Source organism: Xenopus laevis, chromosome 3L, assembly GCF_017654675.1.
Source record: "Xenopus laevis strain J_2021 chromosome 3L, Xenopus_laevis_v10.1, whole genome shotgun sequence".
NCBI classification, from domain to species: Eukaryota; Metazoa; Chordata; class Amphibia; order Anura; family Pipidae; genus Xenopus; species Xenopus laevis.
In genome coordinates this window covers 154,384,992-154,406,339 of record NC_054375.1, presented here as the reverse complement: position 1 = coordinate 154,406,339, position 21,348 = coordinate 154,384,992, and the positions used below count along the sequence as shown (strand labels likewise).

Here is a 21,348-nt window from a genome sequence, read left to right as displayed (position 1 = left end):
TATCACTAATTCCTTGACATGCCATTTGGTTATCCTCTGGCTGACAAAATTGTGGAAATACTTTGCTATTGTTTTGTATGGGGGAGACAAGGGCAAAAAGAAGCTTAATTAACATGGATGGGTGTGCTTCCAAGAAGTGGAAGACCAAATATTAATGCAACCAAAGAATAGCATGGTAGTACACTCAACTTGAAGTTTCTACACAGTCAATTGTGCTCATTTAGGTACTTTCTGTCATTCAATCCTTCCTGACTCCTGATCCAAATCAAGTGCAGTTGCACCTGCTGATGCTGAGGACTCATCTGTGATAATAGGTTTAATTAAATCGAAAGAATTGGGAGCATGTGTTAATCTCAAGCCCAACATAAAAAAATTATGACTTGGAACACTTTCAACGTAATTTTGTCCAATTTACGGTACACTGAGTTAATATTGATGCATTCATTGCAATTGCGTCAGATGCATGATGTTGTAAATCTGGGGAAAATACTGAATTATGAAAAAAAACCATGGAGGTTACACTAATTGCAGTCATATATGACTCCTTATATATTGTTCACATACAGTCCATCTTTAAAAATGGCTTCCTTATACCAAGTTAGTATGTAGGGCATCAATCCTAGGACTCAAGTCTGATTATGGAGCTCATGGGACAGAACTCCCTACATTTGTCTATGCTTACTCTGACAGTGGCTAAACATTTTGCAACCTGAGGTCTTTTCATAACACTTAAATTGACTCTAGCTGAGCACTGTTGTTGCTTTTATTTGTCATGTAACTAAGCAGATGGGAAACAGCTATTGCAATATTGCAGTCAGACCAGGAGATGTAACCTAAAGATAATAATTAGTTAGCAATAATCGTGTGTGCGCCATTTTCATATGTATCAATTAATTATAACATTTTTGATGTAATACTACTTTATATTTGCCATTGTTACATATTTTAGAACTGTTTATCTAAAACATTTGACTTTAAACCTGGAATTAAATAGGATTATACTAATCTTAATGTTTACATTTGGGTTTTTCATTTCCTTCTTCTGTCTTTCCCCATGAGATTTTCTCTGGAGTTCATGTTGGGTCTGAAGAGTATAATAAAACATTTGGGGAAAAACATGCAGAATACAAGGGCCCAGCTGGAAGTTAGAATTGCAAAGATCTCCATGGCAACAGTATACTTGCCCTGGGCACTGAGAGAAGCCGGAATAAAGTACACCCAGACACTGAGGAAGGCCAACATGCTGAATGTTATTAATTTGGCCTCATTGAAGTTGTCAGGGAGCCTCCTTGCCATAAAAGCAACAGTAAAACTGACAGAGGCTAAAAATCCAAGATATCCCAGCATGCACCAAAAGGCAAATAGAGAATTTTCATTGCACTCTACAACAATGATCCCAGGTTTGGCTTCAATATTGTATTGTGGGAAAGGAGGAAAGATGGACAGCCAAAAAATGCACAAAATGAGTTGAATGAAAGTACAGATGGTAATAATCATATAGGGCACACGTGGAGTTGTCCATTTTTTGAGGTTGCTCCCAGGTTTAGTGGCCATAAAGGCAAATACAACTATAATAGTTTTGGCCAAAATGCAGGATACACAGAGGGTAAACACAAGTCCAAATGCAGCCTGACGCAGAAGGCACTTCTCAGGTTGGGGGTAACCAATAAAAGACAAAGCAGAGATGAGGCAAAGAGACAGAGATATCAAGAGAACACAACTCACAGAATAGTTATTGGCTCTCACTATTGGGGTGGATTTATAAAGAATGAAAAGGTAGAAAATTAAAATTGGGACCATAGAAGAAAGAACACTGGTTGCTGCCAGGATGATTCCCAATGGATCCTCATAGGAAAGAAATTCAATGGATTTTAAAATGCATTTGTCTCTGTTGCTGTTGGGCCACATGTCCCAGGGACAGCTCCAGCAGTCGATGGAGTCTGGAAAAAATGTAGACATTTATTTTTGAGCTATTGTTATATTATTTTTGGTGTATGACTACCAAATAAAGTCAATTACCACTCATATGACAGTTAATTAGTTGTATGGCCTTTATCTCATCACTTCTCAAATTACACTTTTAGGATGGGGGAAAGGTAGAGGAGAAAATTATTAAAGGTTGGCATGGTAAATTGGCAGAAGAGACAATAGAGTATGAATGGTTTAAGAAGCTACTTCACTTAATTTCAGTAGAAGTTTACACTTTCATTCCTATAATTTGGCTGAAAAAAAAAGCTGTCAACTCAACCCCTCCACTGAGTCAGCAACTTTTTGACTTGTGTATGGAGGCTGCCTTCCCCAACCAATATCTGCCTAAAATCGAACAAGATATCTATTGAAGAGGACTGAAAAATATGCCAGTTAAGAACTGCATGAGCAAGTTGATAAGCCATTCCCCCATGAAGAAAAAGTGGAGCCCAGTGGGAAAAAGCTTTATATATCTCAGTGGTCTTTGCTCCTAGTGGAACAGAACCAAGTTGCCTTCATTAATAATATGTAAGTGCCCTGGGGGAAAATTATCACTTAAAATCAATAAAAACTAATATTAACCTTAGAAAATACAATTATACATCTACATTCCTTCAAGATTCACCCACCAGTCTTATTGGAGATCTCTCCTTGGGCACAGGGAATGCACTGAAAGCAGCACACAGGTTCTCCTTTCTTTACTACTTTTTTGAACCCCACTGGACAGATTTGACTACAAACAGAGATGGGAATCTTGGGGAAATGAAAAAAATTCCAATATCAAACTTGGATCAGTTGACTGTACCGATAAACAATAACTTCAAGGAGAATTAAACCTTAAAAACAAGCATGGCTAGAAGTGTTTTTATATATATTGTATCCAGATTAATTTCAAATCAACCTTCATTGCTTTCTAACCTTTGTTTAGATTTAGTTCTCCTTTAATTAATTTTAGTAAACCAAAAAGTGATACTATATACAGATGTTATTGTGTTCACGTACTTCAGAATTGAAGGTTCTCCACCATACTGAACTTGTGTTAAGGCTAAAGATTTCTCCAGAAGAATTCAGTGTGTCGTAGCTTCCCACTTTCACTTGCTTCATGGTATCATCTGATCCTGGCTGCCAGTTCATTAGATCATAAACAGCTGGTGGGTTTCCATCATTATGAAAGAAAACCTCTCTTCCATTGCTGAGCTTAACCCGGACATTCTTAATATAATGCGTTAACTGTACATTTTGGGGGGAAAAAAGTTGCTCCTGAACAATCTGTATATCTTGCATCTGTTGTACTTACAATATTGAAACAGGAACAACAAATGATAGACAAAAATATTGTGTTATAAACAATTATGGTTTGGTCCTTTCCTGCCATGATACATCCAAATTTTGGTCTTGATTTTTTGGAGTCAATGGTTGAACATTAAACTTCTGTATAGGAGATCAGAGGATTCTTCCTCCAGCTATGCCTGCATTTCTTACATGCTAGCCAGCTCCTGTGCCTTACCTTCCTCTCGCTGGAAGCCCCAGAGTACATCTGGAAAAAAAAATGAAGGACCCAGTCTGGTTTTGTCACCCATTTTACATTGTGGACCTTCAAAGGCTCCCAGCCATAGAGGGAAACAAAAAATAATCCAGGAGATATCTGTCAGGAGTTCAGTTTGTCTTTTAATGGAAGACTCTTAAAACAGTATAAACAAGTGATCATATTATGACTCTGCTTTCTTTCCCTTGGAGAGCAAATGTCTTAGGGATGCCCCCTATAACCATATCTCTTACTTGTTTAGACTCCTAGAGATCTCCACATTGGAGAGGGCATTTTATGCAATGTATCTGTGATTACTGATGACACAAAATGATGCAGGACAATTAATTTCAGCCAGGATGTGGTATACTTGGAGCAGGGTCTTGACAAACTGGTAGACTGGGCATCGTGGGGGCAGATTTACATAGGGTTGAATATTGAGGGTTAATTAACCCTCGATATTCGACTGCCGAATGTAAATCCTTCGACTTCGAATATCGAAGTCGAAGGTTTTACCGCAAATAGTTCCATCGAAGGATTTTAATCCATCGATCCAACGATTTTTCTTCAACCTAAAAATAGTTTGAAAGCCTATGGGGACCTTCCCCGTAGGCTAACATTGCACCTCGGTAGGTTTTAGGTGGCGAAGTAGGGGGTCGAAGTTTTTTTAAAGAGACAGCACTTCGACTATCGAATGGTAATGGTCGAATATTGGAACGATTTTTAGTTTGAATCGTTTGATTCGAAGTCGTAGTCGAAGGTCGAAGTAGCCAATTCGATGGTCGAAGTAGCCAAAAAAACATTCAAAATTTGAAGTTTTTTTTTATTCTATTCCTTCACTCGAGCTAAGTAAATGGGACCCTGGTGTCAGATGAGATTCAATGTTGATAAATTCATTAATCTACATTTATATATTGTACACTTTTACAATTTACATAAAGTTTACATTTTTGCTAGTTCCTGAGATATTTGCCCCTTTAGCTTCATTGAACAAATTGGTGTAGTTTTGTGATCCAGACGATTCAGTTATTAAATGGGAAGTAAAGTGTAAATAGAATAATTCTAGAAATGCTATATTTGTATACTATATATAAAAATGAACTTACTGCACCAGAAGCCAAATTAAACACATGATTTATGCTTTAAAGTTGGACACAGGGGTCATCATCTTGTAACTTTGTTAAATATCTTTTGCAAGACCAAGACCATGCACATGCTCAGTGTGGGCTGGGCTGCTTTTGGGAGGTTAGCTTAGGGATCGTCATAAATTATCAAAACAGCATAAGTCAAATAATATCTGGCATAGAAGCCAATACAGCAAGACTGATTAATAATCAGAATATGCAGACTGCACTGTGTCTGTGAATACAAAACTCTACACCAGTGGTCCCCTACCAGTAGCTCGTGAGTAACATGTTACTCACCAACCCCCTGGATGTTGCTCCCAGTGCCTGAAAGCAGGTGATTATTTTTGAATTCCAGACTTGAAAGGCAAGTTTTGGTTGCATAAAAACCAGGTGTAGTGCCAAACAGAGCCTCCCGTAGGCTGACAGATCACATGGGGGCTACCAAATAACCAATCACAGCCCTTATTTATCACCAGAGAGTTTTCTTGCTTGTGTTGCTCCCCAACTCTTTTTACATCTGAATGTTGCTCATGAGTGAAAAAGGTTGGGGATCCCTGCTCTACACGGTTGCCGGTTGCTCTACAGGGAAACAAACAAAACTGTTCGAGTTCTGGGAAGTAAGGTGGGGGAGCTCCCCCTGCTGTTTGAAATTATGATCAGTTTCCGTCCAGAGCAGTTAGGGACCATCTGAAGTTTCCTATCCTCAGTAGTCAGAGCAAGTAAAATGAAGGGGGATTTCACTGCATACAGTTAGGTTTCTTCTAAAAACGGTACAATTTTTTAAATTTTTTTATTAAAGAAAGTAAAAATGGGATTTTATTTTTTTGCCTTTATATCCCCTTTAACAGAAACTACTTTTAATTTAGGGGTGCAATACTGGGTAGCACAATATTTATTATTTTATATACAATCATTTTGTAGAGTTTCTCTATCCTATTTTGTACGTTTCATTAAAATTTACTGTATTTGGTGTGAGAGCAATGCATTTTGGTGGGGATGTGGCTGCTACAAAGCTATGGCTTTGGTGTTATTTAAGCTTAATGTGTGTAGAGTTTTACAGCTATGGTTGCGTAGAATGAATTACAGTGTAGTCTTTCATTTCCAATCACAGCGTGCTTATAATAAAATTACTAAATGTTCATATTTTGACAAAGAACAACAATATTTTGTGTACTTTTACCTGCCATGGTGCAAAGTTTTTTAAACCAGAACATTTTGATCCAAGCAATGCACCATCCAAAGACTGGCAGAGACTAAGGTCATTCAGAGCTTTTGCTGTCACATATACTGAAGTATAGATATTGTAGGAAGATCTTAGAGTGGACACATCATTGTAGCCGTTCTGGACATATTCTAGATTCTCATCTCCAATGCATTTTTTTTTAGTGTTGCTCAGCTTTTGTGTTTGGCTTTCTGGTTGAGAAAGCGAGCAATTAAAAGCTTCTTCCCAGAACATTTTGGACCAAGCGATCCCAGGGGTGTTGTTGGGATAAACAGAGTTGAGATATTCTTGAAACCCTTGGATTTTTGAGCTTTGTAACGCAAAGCCAATAGTTCCAGACAGTATGTTCGAGAATTTTGCTAGTGTTAAAAAATTTGAAACAGACCAAGCTTCGCTCGCGACAAAATGTTTCCCAGTGACTTTCTGTTTCAGCAGCTCATCCAGAAGAGGAATCAAGAAAACATCAACAGAAAATGCAATTATCACATTAGCAGTTGACTCTTTTATCATTTGTACAATACTTGGTATGTTTTTGTAGTCCTGGTTAGTTGCAACATATACTGTGTAGGCAACGCAAGCACCACCTTTTATTAGCTCATCTTTGATTATCTTTAATCCCTCAAACCCATAGTCATCATTAGAGGCTATGAGCCCAACCCAGGTCCATTTAAAATGTAACACCATTTGGGCCAGTCCTCTGGACTGAAAGACATCACTTGGGACAGTTCTAAAGAAGGAGGGGAACTGTGCCCTGTCACTCAATAGAGAGCTGGTTGAGTAGCAGCTGATCTGTAGATAGAAATATTGATACAACAAATTCTTCTCTCTTCTGCATACTATTACATTTGTTCTCTCCTGTCTCCATATGTACCTAGATATCTAACCTTGTTCCTCTCAGAGCCAATACCTTTTCATATAACTATTTTTCAATGCTCTATTATGACTCCATTCTTGCTGCTTTTTCCATTTGGAATTCAACTCCTAAACTTGTTAACAAATGGCTACATTATATCCCTCTTGCAAGTCTTTCAAGTTACCCTCCCATAAAATATTAAACTCTGTAGCACAATGATTTCCTCCCCTTACAAGTAATATTTGCACCTGCGAGAATACTACTTGGCCCCGTGCCTAGTCTGATCACCCCAACCCTCACCAGCTTGCTTATATATGCATCTCCTAGCAATTCCTACCTGTGGAAATCTGTACAGTCCTAAGATATGTGCCATAAGGATAGAATATGTCGATTTTGAGTGCCCAATGATAGCAGACAGTGGAGGACTTTCCTGACAGCGGTAATTTGGAATCTCCTGACTCAGGCCAGTGAGCATCCAGAGAGTCCCTTGCAACTCATTCCGCATTGCAGCACAAGAGTCATAAGCATAGAAACCTAGGGTAGTGTTTGGGAGAATGTCGGAACTCTTGTTGATCTCTTCCACTGCATACCTCAAGGCCTGAAATTGCTGGTAGAACTGAAGTAGAAACCTAGATGGTAAAATTAGTAGAATTAGTATCAGTACTCAGTGCGCCCTGACCTTACTGGGCCTTTTGTCCTTTTCTGGAGCACAGATCATTTATAACCTTTTCCAGGTGCTGCTTGTGTTTCATTCGCAACAATGAGATGGTAGGAACGAGTTGTGGTCACCATGCATAGATAACTGCCAATTTGACCCCTTCAGACCGAGTGAGCAGCTGCCTGTGTATGGGCCCTTCGACAAGCCTACCCCCCTGATATTTGGCCAAACATCAAGCAGATATTGATCAGGCAGGTTTAAAAATCCATTCAAGGTGAGGACCGCATTGGCCTGTTGAATGTTAGGATCTTCCAAATATCGCCCCCTCAAGGTGGGCATATTGGGGAAAGACCTGCTCATTAGTTAAACAAGCAATGTATAGAAACCTTAAGTTAGGAGTAATTGAGTCAGGGAAAGACAGAGGTCACATGTATTGCCACAGATAACCAAGAGGATCCAGAGAGGCTGTTAAATATATAGATATAGGGCTGCCAGGGGGATTGTCTCATAAAGAATTTGTTCAGTGTATGTGGGAGAACAACCAGGAGCTAATAGATTCCTCAAATAATTATTAAAAACAGCACAGGGATATATGTTTTGCCAGCTCACTGTATCTCTGTCTATGCTATCCTGTAAATCTGTCTGTATCCATAGTATTTCTATGTGTTCTTACACTATGCAATGCTATAATGTAACAAATAAAAACAAAGGAGATCACTGCTGCCCACACAGAATTAGTCCCAAATGTGTCTTTTTGGAATTAGCCATCCTGGTTTTTGTGGGTTAAAAACAGTGCCTTCTGACTTCTACATTACTTTGACAGGTTTTAGCTGGAGTATTTTCAGATTTGGACTTTTAGCCGCTTTGGGGAATAATAAATCTTGAAAAATTCACTTTTTTTTGTGAAACTACCCTTGAAAAACTACATTTTTTGGAGAAAACACAACACAACCTTTAAGAAATAACCTCCTAAGTATTTTATATCCTATAAAGCAAGGCACTGTCATGCTATGGAATGTCCTCAAAAAGCCCTAAATGACTGTAAATTGTGGGCAGTGATTCTGGATGGTGAAGGTTTCCTAGTGAGAGCACTAAATGAAGTTTATTTATTACATTGCTCATTCCATCTGCAAGACTTATCTTAATTGTTTCTATGTATAGATGGGGTAAACGGTTTCATATTAAAAGGAAATGTCTCACATTGTGATAATGATCAATGTAAATGAAGAAACATGGTGGGGCAAAGTGGGCCCTCAAACCCAAATGTTAGGAAGTTTGCTCCATCTGTATGAGCAAGTTGGTGCTTGAGAATCTCTAGGGAGGTGGATACTATGCAAGGACTAGGAAGGTCTTCTGCCATTACAGGAATGTGGTAATGGGGCAATTTGTATAATTGAGAAAAATCACTTACTTGGTACAAATGTCTGATGTTGGTTTCTCCTGGAAAGTCACGCTTTTGTCCAAAGTGTCAATGTGAATGGGAATCACTGCGCCTATTAAAATATCTCCAGGAACCAGAATCCCTTGTGGTCCCAAGTTACCATCAGAACAGGAGACAGGAATGTTGTATGTCAGGATAAGTTGCCAAAATGTTCTGTATAAATTGGATGTCACCCTGTAATGACAATGCATCATATATATATACGTTGCTAGACCTAACCTTTCTCTGTTTGTCTTTAGCTCTTTTGTATCAATTATTTTCCTTGTTAAAAATACTTTGAACTTCTTAGATTGTAAGAGCAACGGGACTGGGACCTCCTTCTCCTTGTTTCTTTGACAATTAGCTCTCAACATTTAATGCAACTGTACTTCTATTTATTAATCTATATAGAATAAAATATATATTATTTCTGCTATCCCTGTACAGACACATTTATTCTTTGTGTGTCAGAACACACACAATATTGTATTTTTGATCCGATATAGAATGTTCTACAGTCAGACATACAAGCCTTTTCAGTCTCTGCTCCCACAGTGATTCCTCTCATTCCCTTCCATTTCTCCCACTATCCCTATACAGACAAACAGCCACAGCTTTCTCTTCCCGTCCCCCTGTCTTTCCTGCACCCCAGTTACTGGGCTTTCACTATATTCCCTGTCCATATACAGACAGCACTTGTTCCTTACCTCATCCTGTCTGGGTTTGTGCTCTATTTCATGCTCAGCTTTTATATATTTTATATGTCAATAAATATACACAGGGGTCCAGTCTTGTGTATGCTCATGGCACTAATTGCTTAACTGTGCTAATTAGATGGACCTTCATTTTCTCTTAAGTACAGAGAATATTTAACTAATTCTGAGTTAGTAATGGTTATGTTTGTATAGAGCTGATCCATAGAATGGCACATGATTGGGATGTACTGTAAGTAGTAATGGACGAAATCTCTGCCGTTTCGCTTCGCCGAAAAATTAGCGAGGCTCGAATTTTGACACCTGTTTAAATTTTGACACCCGCGTCAATTTGCATTAATTTTGACGCTGGCATGGGCATCCGAATAGTGTTGACGCATGATGGTTTTGACGTGAGAGACTTTTCCGATATGCGTCCAAAATACAAATTTCCGCAGGAGTTTCGTGGATTTATTCACCTGGCTAATTTATTTATACAATTTATTTATAAAATGTAAGTAGTTTGCCATATTTATCTGATTCTTCTCTGCTGACAGTCAAGCAACTCCATCAACCCTCTACAATATTGTATGGGCAGAGTGGGAGACCTTGTACTCAGTTTAGTATGGTGCCTTCACATCACACAGGGTCCATAGCTGCATGGCATGAACTTAAATATACAGTAAACATGTATAAAGAATAGAATTAGGAAATAAGCACTCAATATGTAATATTCTAGAACAGTTTCTAGTTTGTCTTTCAGTTTGTCTATCAATCAGTCAGTGACTTATAAATATAAAAGCCCTTGTTATATATTGAAACCCAACCTCCTACAGCTTTCTGTGGTGTTCGGTGTTGGTACATTTTACATTTACTAAATTAAAAATGATGCCCAAATTATAGTCAATCTATTCACCTTTGTATTAGAGCATGGGACAACTGAGCCATTTTCCATGGACTACAGGCCTATGTCTAGTGATAGGTACTAGGAATCTCCTTCCAGGCTTCACCACCATGGACCTTCTCTGGGTTTAAGTGTGTGAGCAGGGGCAGTTACCCAGCAGGGGTATCCTACTGGCAAAATGTTTTTGTGTCTTTCATTCCAGATATCAGGGAACTGCTACTCACTATTCCTGGAAGCCAAGTCCAAGCTCCTTCTCAATGTACATGCCAATGATATTCAAGGACTTGTGTGATCATCACACCTTCTCTGAGGAAGCGGTCAAGGGAGACTGCGAAACGTGTTGGATATTGGAGCAGTTTGATTTATTCATTGATCACGGATATTAGAGCGTTTGATTTATTCATCGATCACAGACTGAACAGGAGAAGCCTTCCTGGTCCCAGAGAAGTCTGGACTTTTATTTTGCTTTGGGTACTACGTGCTTTATGATCTGACAATCCTTGTGAGTAGAAAATCGTTTGTTTTATGGTGATTTTTATCATTCATTAAAGCAATATTATACTATATTTTGCTTTATATCTTCATTATTAGGGATGTCGCGGACTGTTCGCCCGCGAACTAATTCGCGCGAACATCGACTATTCGCGTTCGGCGAATGTTCGCGAACGTCGCGCGACGTTCGCCAATTTGGGTTCGCCTTAGCTGGCGCTTATTTTTGCCCTCTCACCCCAGACCAGCAGATACATGGCAGCCAATCAGGAAGCTCTCCCTCCTGGACCACCCCCACACCCCCTGGACCACTCCCCTTCCATATATAAACTGAAGCCCTGCAGCGTTTTTTCATTCTGCCTGTGTGTGCTTGGAAGAGCTAGTGTAGGGAGAGAGCTGTTAGTGATTTGAGGGACAGTTGATAGTAACTTTGCTGGCTAGTAATCTACTTGATACTGCTCTGTATTGTAGGGACAGAACTCTGCAGGGATTTGAGGGACATTTTAGGTTAGGTAGCTTTGCTGGCTAGTAATCTACCTTCTACTGCAGTGCTCTGTATGTAGCTGCTGTGGGCAGCTGTCCTGCTGCTGATCTCTCATCTGCATCTGTTCTTCAAACAACTGCCACCTAGCTGTCTAAATATCAATAATAATACCGTCTCCAGAAACACCTCCCGAGTGACGTTTTTCAAGCAGCAATAATATATTCCGTATCCAACGGCTGTAGTGTATACGTTGACCTTGCAGGCATTATTTGCCCAGTCTTTAACCAAGTGCCACCTAGCTGTGTGAGCTTTTTCACATTCCGTGTCCAGAAACATCACCTGAGTGACGTAGTGTGATTTCTGCCCTTTACAGCACAAAACGCAGCGCTGTGTCAACAATGGATTTTTCAGATACATTTTTGCCCTTGATCCCCCTCTGGCATGCCACTGTCCAGGTCGTTGCACCCTTTAAACAACTTTAAAATCATTTTTCTGGCCAGAAATGTCTTTTCTAGCTTTTAAAATTCGCCTTCCCATTGAAGTCTATGGGGTTCGCGACGTTCGCGAACTATTCGCATGTTTTGTCGCAAGTTCGCGAATATGTTCGCGAACATTTTTTCCGCCGTTCGCTACATCCCTATTCATTATATTACCTCGTGGATGACTGGAGAAAACTTATAAGGCGAAGAACGAACATTACTATATGCATCAAAAATCAAAGAAATCTTGTGAGTATATACCCGAAACAGGGAATCTTGAAGACTATCATACTGGTGGATCTTCTGCAATATAGCTCTCCAGGCACCATTTTTAAACACTCTGTGGCTCTATGGGCTTAATTACTTATCTTAATTGAGAAAATACTCAATTAAGTATTCCTTTTGCATTCTATTTCAGAGTACCTAAGATCATGCTTCTTATCCAACTTGGACCTGGTCACTTGCAATTCCATTTCTCTGAGATGGGCCCTTGATCTACTAGTGGAGAACCGGTTAACCACACTGACTGACTTGGGCCCCACTGGTTCTGGAAATCTTGTTGTTCTGTTGGCCCTTATTGTTCTGCAATAGCTATTTGTTGGATCTTTCAGAATTTGGGTTAAGATGGCCATACACTATTAGATCCGCCCATTTGGCCAATAATGGCAAGGCGATATCTGGTTAATCCAAGCATTCAGCCCTGGGGCTGAATGATCAGATTACAATTATGCAAAGGGTGCTGATGGGTCACAAGACTGCATCAACTGGCCTATGCAGTCCTGAATCAAATAAAACTTGCCCAATCGATATCTGGAGGATTTTTGGCCTGATATTGATCAGGGGAACCCGTTGGAAGCCCCACACATGGCCAGATAAGCAGCTGAATCGGTCTAAAGGACCAATACCTTCCCGTATATGGCCACCTTTATATACAACTGCAAGTGCAGAGAGCAAAGTGCATTTAGAGAACAATTGCCATGTTTTTTTTCCCATTTGCAGTTTTCTTCCAGAATTCCAACACTGTTGCTAGGGGGAATTGCACCTGATACAATTGCAGGTAAAGCAACAAAATGAATGCCAGCGTACACACACTAAGTGAATTGGCTCAGTAGCGCTGAAAAGTCCAGATGGCATCACTTCCGCTACCGCATGGTTTAGAGGTGGCAGTAACTCCAGGATTCCACTGAATCAATAGACACATCAGCAGACAATGCTTTTAATGAATCAGGTTTTATGAGCAACTGACTGAGGGGAAATGTTCTGGATCATAACAAGACTTGCGGTCATAAATAACCCTTACTCTCGTTGGTGGAACTTCATGTAAACTTCAAATAAACTCACAACTCAAATGTTTGCTTGTTTATTAAAAAAACCTGAATGAAAAAAACTTGATTGAATGCAATTGGGGGTGGGGGGGAACATCAAATACCTCACATTGATCAAGTTTTCGAGTGCAAACCACCAAACAAACCCTGAAAATAATGAAGGCTAAAAACATCTTCTCATGGTTTTAGCTGGAGTATTTTCAGATTCTGGCTTTTTGCAGCTTTTGGGGCATAATAAATTCATAATAAAAATGGGAGTTTTTACTGAAACTAGCCACGAAAACACACAAATTTTTTTGGGAAAAAACAACTCAACCTTTAATAAATAACCCCCTTGATGCTATTACAAAGGAATAGAATTAACAACTCCCCCAGGTACTTATAAGGGAACTAGTCCCCAGTACTAGTGGATGCTCACAGTGGTGCCTTTTTCCAGGATTGTCATATTCCTGAACTTCACAGTTTGATTCTCTATACTGACAGGTGACATTGCAGAGAACTAACCCTACTGTTCCCCTTGTTGGAGCCTCTGGCTGCTTTACTAACTACTTGCACAAAAATTGCACATTATTTTGTGATTTTCCTTTTTTTTTTTTTTTGCTTCCAAATTAGAAGCCCTCAGACTATCATTACTGTCAACTCATTTGCCACTGTCTCTTAAATTATTCTTCCAGATGCTTCTCCATCCACGTATTGCTATAAATTACTCCATATGAGCTCATGTTACATTTGGCAGGGATTTACATTGTGATGGGTCCTGGAAAAACACATTGTTTGAAAAAGAACAGGATGCACTTAGTATATCAGACATTAGAAGTATAAATGAGAATTTACTTTATTTGAATGTTTAAAATTCATTTTTAGACAACAGACTACTCCTGTTGCTGCCACTCTCTACTGTTTTTACAGCCGGTGCTCCTGATTATTATCAATATTAATCTTGTTGCAAACTGCCCATCATAATACACAACACAGTACTTGAAAAAATAGAGATTTACTTTTACTTTACTTTGTTAAATTTGTTTTTATTTTATTTTTTTGGAAATATTGTGTGAGTGCCAAAGTAGAGGTCTACAGATTGAGATATCGAAAAGAGGGTCACATGAAACAAAATGTCGGCAATAGTAAGAGGGCAAAACATAAATGGACAAAATATATGTAGAGAAGTTGAACATTGTTGTTATTGCTCATTAGATTATTATTTCCTTCTCCTGTTCCCCATTAGATTTTCTCTGGAGTTCTTGTCGGGTCTGAACAATATAATAAAACATTTTGGGAAGAACATGCAGGCCACCAGGGCCCAACTGGAAATCAAGATTGCAAAGATCTCCATGGAAACAATATATTTGCCCTGTGCACTGAGAGAGGCTGGAATAAAGTACACCCAGACACTGAGGAAGGCCAACATACTGAATGTTATTAATTTGGCCTCATTGAAATTGTCAGGGAGTCTCCTGGCCAGAAAAGCTACAGTGAAACTGACAGAGGCTAAGACTCCAAGATATCCCAGCATGCACCAGAAGGCAAATTGAGAATTTTCATTGCATTCTACAACAATGATTCCAAGTTTGGCTTCAATATTGTATTGTTGGAAAGGAGGGGAGACAGACAACCAAATTAAACATAGAATGAATTGGGCAAGGGTACAGATAGTAATAATCATGTAGGGCACTCGTGGAGTTGTCCATTTTTTGAGGCTGCTCCCAGGTTTAGTGGCCATGAAGGCAAAAACAACAATAATAGTTTTGGCCAAAATGCAGGATACACAGAGGGCAAAGATGAGGCCAAATGCAGCCTGACGTAGAAGACACTTCTCAGGTTGGGGGTAACCAATGAAAGCCAAAGCACAGAGGAAGCAGAACCATAGAGATACTAAGAGAATACAACTCACATAATAATTGTTGGCTCTCACAATAGGGGTAGATTTATACTGAATAAAAAGATAAAAGATGGAAATTGGGACTATACAGGAGAAAGCAATGGTAGCTGCTAGGGAAAATCCCAGGGGATCCTCATAAGAAAGAAACTCAATGGGTTTAGGAAAGCATTTGTCTCTTGCACTGTTGGGCCACATGTCCCAAGGGCACTTCCAACACTCAATGGAATCTGAAATGAAAATAATATTTATACATGCAATTTTAACTCATGAAGCATTCAGCCATAAATTATATTTTGTTATTGTAAATGGAAGCAATGTTAGTGCTTTTAAGGATTACGTGAGAAGTTTCTTTTTATGCAATGCAAGAGAACATGAAAGTCAAGCATTCATCATGTTGGTTGAAACATTTGAGGCTTAATTATCAAAGGAAACATTTTCGTGATCTTTGTACTTTTCAAAGTTATTTTAATTGTAGTTCCAAAAAGCTCTAACAGAAAAAAAAGCTGAACTATGTGAAAAAAATACAAAAACCTCCAAAAGTCTGAATGGCTAAAAAAAAGGTCCAATAGGATCAGTGCAGCTCCCTTGACTGCTTTTACTTGCTGAAGTTTTGTCTTGGAGGCCCATTTAGAATGTTAGTGGTATTAGAACTTTTTGAAACCACAATTAGGGGGTTATTTACTAAAATCGAATTTTATCTAATTTTTTAAATAAAAAAAACTCTATCATTAAAATAACTCGAAAAAATCAGATCAGGGAAAAAACGAGATAAAAAGTGAATATCCAAATCATACAATATTTTCAGACTTTTCTCCCGAATCGCTTGATTTTTTCAGATGACCAGGCTAAACCAAGTGCAAACCGCAATATGTTCAAATTGGGATAGTGACATCTGCCATTGACTTATTCATGACCTCGACAGGTTTGAGAAGGCAGATTTTCGGATTCAGGCTTTTTGCAGCATCGGGGTTTTTATTTTTCCACAAACATTTTTAATTTGTGCCCAAAAAGCCCAACCAGAAAAAAAATCAAGTTTTAGTAAATAATGCCATGAAAGTTAGAAAATTATCTGAATAAAAAAAGTATGAACGAAAAAAAAATACATACAAAAACAAATAACTGGCAAAAAAAATCTGAAAACCTCTAAAAGTCTGAATGGCTAAAATTAAGTATAACAGCGTCCATTGACTTCTATGGAACCTTACTTGGAGAAGTTTTGAATTAGAGAGATTTTCATGGTTTTTACAGGTAATAAATCTCAAATTTTTAGAGAAGTTAAACAAAACTTAAAAAATATGATTTATGAATAAAAAGGAAATCTGAATGTTAGTAAATAGGCCCCTGAGAGTTTTTACACTTAGGGGCCGATTCATCAAGAGTCGAATATCGAGGGTTAATTAACCCTCGATATTCGACTAGGAACTAAAATCCTTCGACTTCGAATATCGAAGTCGAAGGATTTAGCGCAGATAGTACGATCGTACGATCGAAGGATTATTCCTTCGATCGAACGATTAAATCCTTCTAATCGAATGATTCGAAGGATTTAAATCCAACGATCGAAGGAATATCCTTCGATCAAAAAAACTTAGGAAAGCCTATGGGGACCTTCCCCATAGGCTAACATTGACTTCGGTAGCTTTTAGCTGCCGAACTAGGGGGTCGAATTTTTTTTTAAAGAGACAGTACTTCGACTATCGAATGGTCGAATAGTCGAACGATTTTTAGTTCGAATCCTTCGATAGTCGTAGTCGAAGGTCGAAGTAGCCCATTCAATGGTCGAAGTAGCCCAAAAAAAACTTCGAAATTCGAAGCTTTTTACCTTCGAATCCTTCACTCGAAGTTAATGAATCGGCCCCTTAATAAATGTTGCATTTTTAGAGTTCTAAAGGAATAAAAAAACAACTAATTTTTAGAGAAAAATATCTGAAAGTTAGTAAATAAGCCCCTTATTGTGGTTTACTCACCTGTCTGATTGGAAATCTCTGCCTGGGTACATGGAACACACTGAAAGCAGCACATGTGCTTTCCTCTTTTTACTAATTTCTTAAAGCCCACTTGGCAACTCTGACTGCAGACAGAGAGTGGAGCCTTCAAAGAAAACGTATAATATGAAATCTGTATGAAGTAATTGAAGGCATAATCTTTTGTTCCACCCATACATTTTTTGTAATGACTTACCTCCTGATATACTTCCCCCCACCATAATAAGCTTGTATTAAGGATAAATACGTCAACAGAAGAATTCAGAGTGTCATAGCTTCCAACTTTCACCTGCTTCATGGTATCATGCAACCCAGACTGCCAGTTGACTATATCATATACAGCTGGTGGGTTTCCATCCTTATCAAAGAAAATATCCCTATTGTTGCTTAGCTTTAAATGGACATTCTTAAAATAATACAGTAGCTGTAGGAAGGGAAAACATGTTTTATTATGAATACTTATATTTGTTTTGTAATTGTAGCCAAATGTTAGCTAAAGAATACAAGAAAAACTAGAGATGTGGTGCATACAGACTGCCTAACCCGACGGGCAAGTAGATATGGCAGAAACAAGTGATTTTAGTTTGTAGTGGCTTAAGTCAGATATATTTCCTTTAGAAAAAGTGCTTGATTTGTAATGCAATCTCCCTGGACAGCAGTTAAATGTGACTGCTTGTGGACATGTGGATACATTTAGTTTGGGGAATAGTGATAAGAGAGGGCATTGGACAAAACACAAAAGCCTTTATCATGGGAGAGCCCACAAATCTTAATAAATGTTTTATAAAACAGAATTTTGATGTATTATTTTACCTGATATGGTTTGAAATGTTCTATTTGTGAACATTTCTCTCCAAATAATGGTCCATTCAAGAACTGGCATTGACTGAGGTCATGCAGAGCTTTTGCTATCACATGAACTGCGGTATAGATATTGTAGGAAGTTCTTAATGTGGACACATCATTATAGCCATTATGAATGCCTCCTAGACTTTCCTCTCCTGAGCATGTGTTTTTTAAATTGTTCATGACCATAGTTTGGTTGGTCAGGACAGAAAACGTACAATTAAAACTTTCTTCCCAGAGCATCTGTGCCCATGTTAGACCTGGGGTGTTGAAGGGATTAATGGAATTTAGATATTCCTGAAGTCCTGGGATTTTTGAGCTTTGAAAAGCAAAACCAATAGTTCCAAAGAGAATAGGGGAGTATTTTGCTGCTGATAAAAGGTTTGAAATGGACCAAGCTTCACTGGCAACAAAATTCTTCCCAGTTACATTCTGTTTAATCATCTCATCCAGAAGTGGAGCTAAGTAAACATCTACTGAGATGGCTATAACCACATTTGCACTTGACTCCTTTATAATATTTACAATGTTTGTTATTGTTTCGGAGACAGGATTGTATGTGATGTATACTGTGTAGGCAACACATGCTTCCTCCTTTACTATTTCCTGAGTGATGATCTTTATTGCCTCATTACCATAATCATCATTAGTAGCTATCAGCCCCACCCATGTCCACTTGAAATGCAACACTAACTTTGCCAGTCCCTTGAACTGAAAGGAATCACTTGGGACGGTTCTGAAAAAGGAGGGGAAACGCGTTCTGTCGCTCAAGAGAGAGCTGGTTGAATAGTAGCTGATCTGAAGATGAAAATAAGATTAACATAAGTGTTTTGAAATTCATATGATATTTTCTTTGTACTGAGGTTTTTGGTACATTATAATACAATATAGAATAGTATGGTATGGTTGGCAGTGGAGAAGGCTGTTTCCATACTTGTCAGTACAAACACATGGAGTGATATTGGTTCCAGTTTGCATTATCTCCAATAATATTTCCCTCCACTGGAAAAAAAAACACTGTCATTTTAAATGACTCTTAAAAGTATACCTGGCTATGGTCATTATTAAGGTTCCACCATGACTTCAGGACACATAGAGGTGAAAGGAGGAGATTAGTTAAGAAAAATAAAGGATGTAGATTGAAGTTGGTTAAAAAGGTCCCAAAAAAAGGTCCCCAAAAAAAGTCAAAGAGAAGGAAATAGTTTGTTTTCAGGCAAAAATCAGAAAAAAAGGAGCAATTCGGAGTTTTGCTAAATTTTATTGGCTTTTTACCTCAACTTATTAAATCGAGCTGTTTTAATAATAAATACAGTAAGGTCAAATTGTAAATTCTAGTTTGGTCTGACTTTTTTCATTTAAATAATCAGAAAAATTTGGATTTTAATGAATAACCCTCCCCAAGTTTAAAAATGAAGTTGTATTCGAATGAAACATTTTGTCAGGACTGAAGTCAGGAGCTATGAGATATATACAATGACAAATTATTTAAAAAATAAAACTGTTTAAATAAAATTGTCATACATTTTAACATTTAAAATTAAAAAATTTAATTCAAACGTCATTTTTTCATACATTTTTACACAATTTTTGATAAAAATATTTGATAAAAAAATGGCTGTAATTACAAAATATGTCATTCAGGACTCTGATCTGTGCATTAGAATTATGACCGTGTTGTGATTCTTAGCACTTTCTCAATCAACTCAATCAACAATAAGATAGGATGAAAAGGTTTGTCATGTGCATTGTATTTTGAATTCTGATTCCAGTGATTGAGGGTTGACTTAGGTCAGGTGGAATATATCATAAATAATAATATGAATCATTTTAGTAAGTGACACATATTAAAAGTAAACTTCCCTACCTGTGGAAATTTGAACAATCCTAGGATGTGAGCCATGAGGATGGAATAAGTGGACTTTGAGTGGCCGATGATGGCAGCCAAAGGAGGATGTTTTCTGCAGCAATAATTTGGTATTGCCTGACTCTGGCCAGTCAGCATCCAAAGTGTTCCCTCTATCTCTCTTCGAAGAGCAGCACAAGAGTCATAGACATAAAAGCCCATGGTCCTGTTTGGAAGGAGGACAGGATTTTTGTTGATCTCCTCCACTGCAAACCTTAAGGCCTGGAAGTGCTGATAGAATTCAATAAGGAACCTATAGGGTAAACAATCAAGGATTTATCAGTCATTCTCTGATTCATGTATACAAAATTTGAGTTTATCCTCCACAAATATCTTCAAATCCATCAAGGAGAACAATCTAAATTGTATTTATAGGATGTGCTATCATTTATGAAGGTGTTTCACTAAATTGCCTGATGTCTACGGCGTCTAAAACTGCAGTTCAACATTCTACATATCCGGTAAATGCTCAACAGATTCAATGAAATAATTCAATTATATTTTAGAAATTAATTTGGTAGTAGAGGAATGGTGGTTTAGGAAGCCTAGCAGCTCTTACATTCTGAACTGCAGGTGGAGCTACTTATAATCAAAGTCAACAAAGTGGGGAGAGTTTGGAAACTCAAAGAAGCAAATCATTTGTATTTTCATAACTTTTCCTCCCTCTTTTTGGCTGCCAAAAGATCATATTACAGGTTTCTGGGTTGCATCTGTCTAAATTTAAGAAATTTAAGAAATCATAGCCAGCATGGATGGTATCAGTTGGCATGCTGATGAGAGGTCATTAAAAGTCCAGAGGTATGTGGTGGTATCTTGGGTGAATCAAATAACGCAGGTCACCCACAAGAAGGAAGGATTCTCTATTGGGGATATAATCCTGGAATAGCCACAAAGATATATGTGTCCCATAATGCATGTGAGTTCCCCCCACCAAATATAAATAACTTACATTATACAGATATCTGGAGATGGACTTTCTTGAAAGGTGACCATAGAAGACAGGCTGGCAATGTGAATTGGAATTACCACCCCTATTAGAATATCTCCAGGCACCAGAATGCCATTCAGGTCCAAATTGAGAAGGTCATCATTGCAACAAGCGACGGGCACATGGTACATCAGGAGAAGATGCAAAAATGTTCTGTATAAATGGGATGTCAGCCTGCAATTCAGTGAGGATGCATTACTAACGAGGCGATCTTGAGGTTTGCGAATCCAAAAGCATGATGGACATTTAGAAATTGAGAAGTACCCGATCTGTTGAATTACATAACCTGTACCATCATACTCTCACCTTACACAGCACCATTAAACAGGGGTCTGGCCTTCCGTCTCTGTAGAACACCTGTGCTGAAACAGTCTCATCACAAACAAACACACACATGCCAATACCCACACATGTGATTGTCACCATTATCTTACCACATTCTGCCTACCTGTGTGTATTGCAGTGCCTGTTCTTACTGCTTTATATATATATATATTATATTGCAAATGTGAATATGCACAGAGGTCCAACATCTCTCCCTTAGGTCTCATTGCATTAATTATGCCTGGGCAATAGAACTCCATAGAGATCTAAAGAATCA

General features: G+C 38.3%; 2 protein-coding genes across 2 annotated transcripts; both read right to left on the bottom strand.

The window, feature by feature from the left end:
• Positions 1-1,029: 1,029 nt before the first annotated feature.
• LOC108710404 (extracellular calcium-sensing receptor) lies at positions 1,030-9,485 on the bottom strand. Its single transcript, XM_041585655.1, has 7 exons — positions 9,481-9,485; positions 8,765-8,968; positions 7,033-7,324; positions 5,801-6,631; positions 2,971-3,165; positions 2,598-2,721; positions 1,030-1,940 (listed from the first exon to the last, which is right to left on the bottom strand). Exons 1-7 carry the CDS (start codon positions 9,483-9,485, stop codon positions 1,030-1,032), a joined length of 2,562 nt encoding a protein of 853 aa, XP_041441589.1.
• A 4,859-nt stretch (positions 9,486-14,344) lies between these two features.
• Positions 14,345-20,878, bottom strand: LOC108710403 (extracellular calcium-sensing receptor). Its single transcript, XM_018251539.2, has 6 exons — positions 20,709-20,878; positions 19,721-20,012; positions 17,824-18,654; positions 17,207-17,434; positions 16,993-17,116; positions 14,345-15,252 (listed from the first exon to the last, which is right to left on the bottom strand). The coding sequence occupies exons 1-6, from the start codon at positions 20,876-20,878 to the stop codon at positions 14,345-14,347; spliced, it is 2,553 nt and encodes an 850-aa protein (XP_018107028.2).
• Between the last annotated feature and the right edge of the window lie 470 nt (positions 20,879-21,348).

Bases quoted from the DNA above. Each gene is read 5' to 3' on its own strand.
- LOC108710404 (XM_041585655.1), bottom strand. The intron at 7,325-8,764 runs GTAAGTGATTTT...TTTACCATCTAG, and splicing joins ACATCAGACATTTGTACCAA to GTTTCTACTTCAGTTCTACC. The intron at 6,632-7,032 runs GTAGGAATTGCT...TTCTATCTACAG, and splicing joins GACTGTACAGATTTCCACAG to ATCAGCTGCTACTCAACCAG.
- LOC108710403 (XM_018251539.2), bottom strand. From the start codon at position 20,878: ATGTACCATGTGCCCGTCGCTTGTTGCAATGATGACCTTCTCAATTTG. The intron at 17,435-17,823 runs GTAAAATAATAC...CCCTTCCTACAG, and splicing joins AACATTTCAAACCATATCAG to CTACTGTATTATTTTAAGAA. The intron at 15,253-16,992 runs GTGAGTAAACCA...TTTTCATTTCAG, and splicing joins AGAGATTTCCAATCAGACAG to ATTCCATTGAGTGTTGGAAG.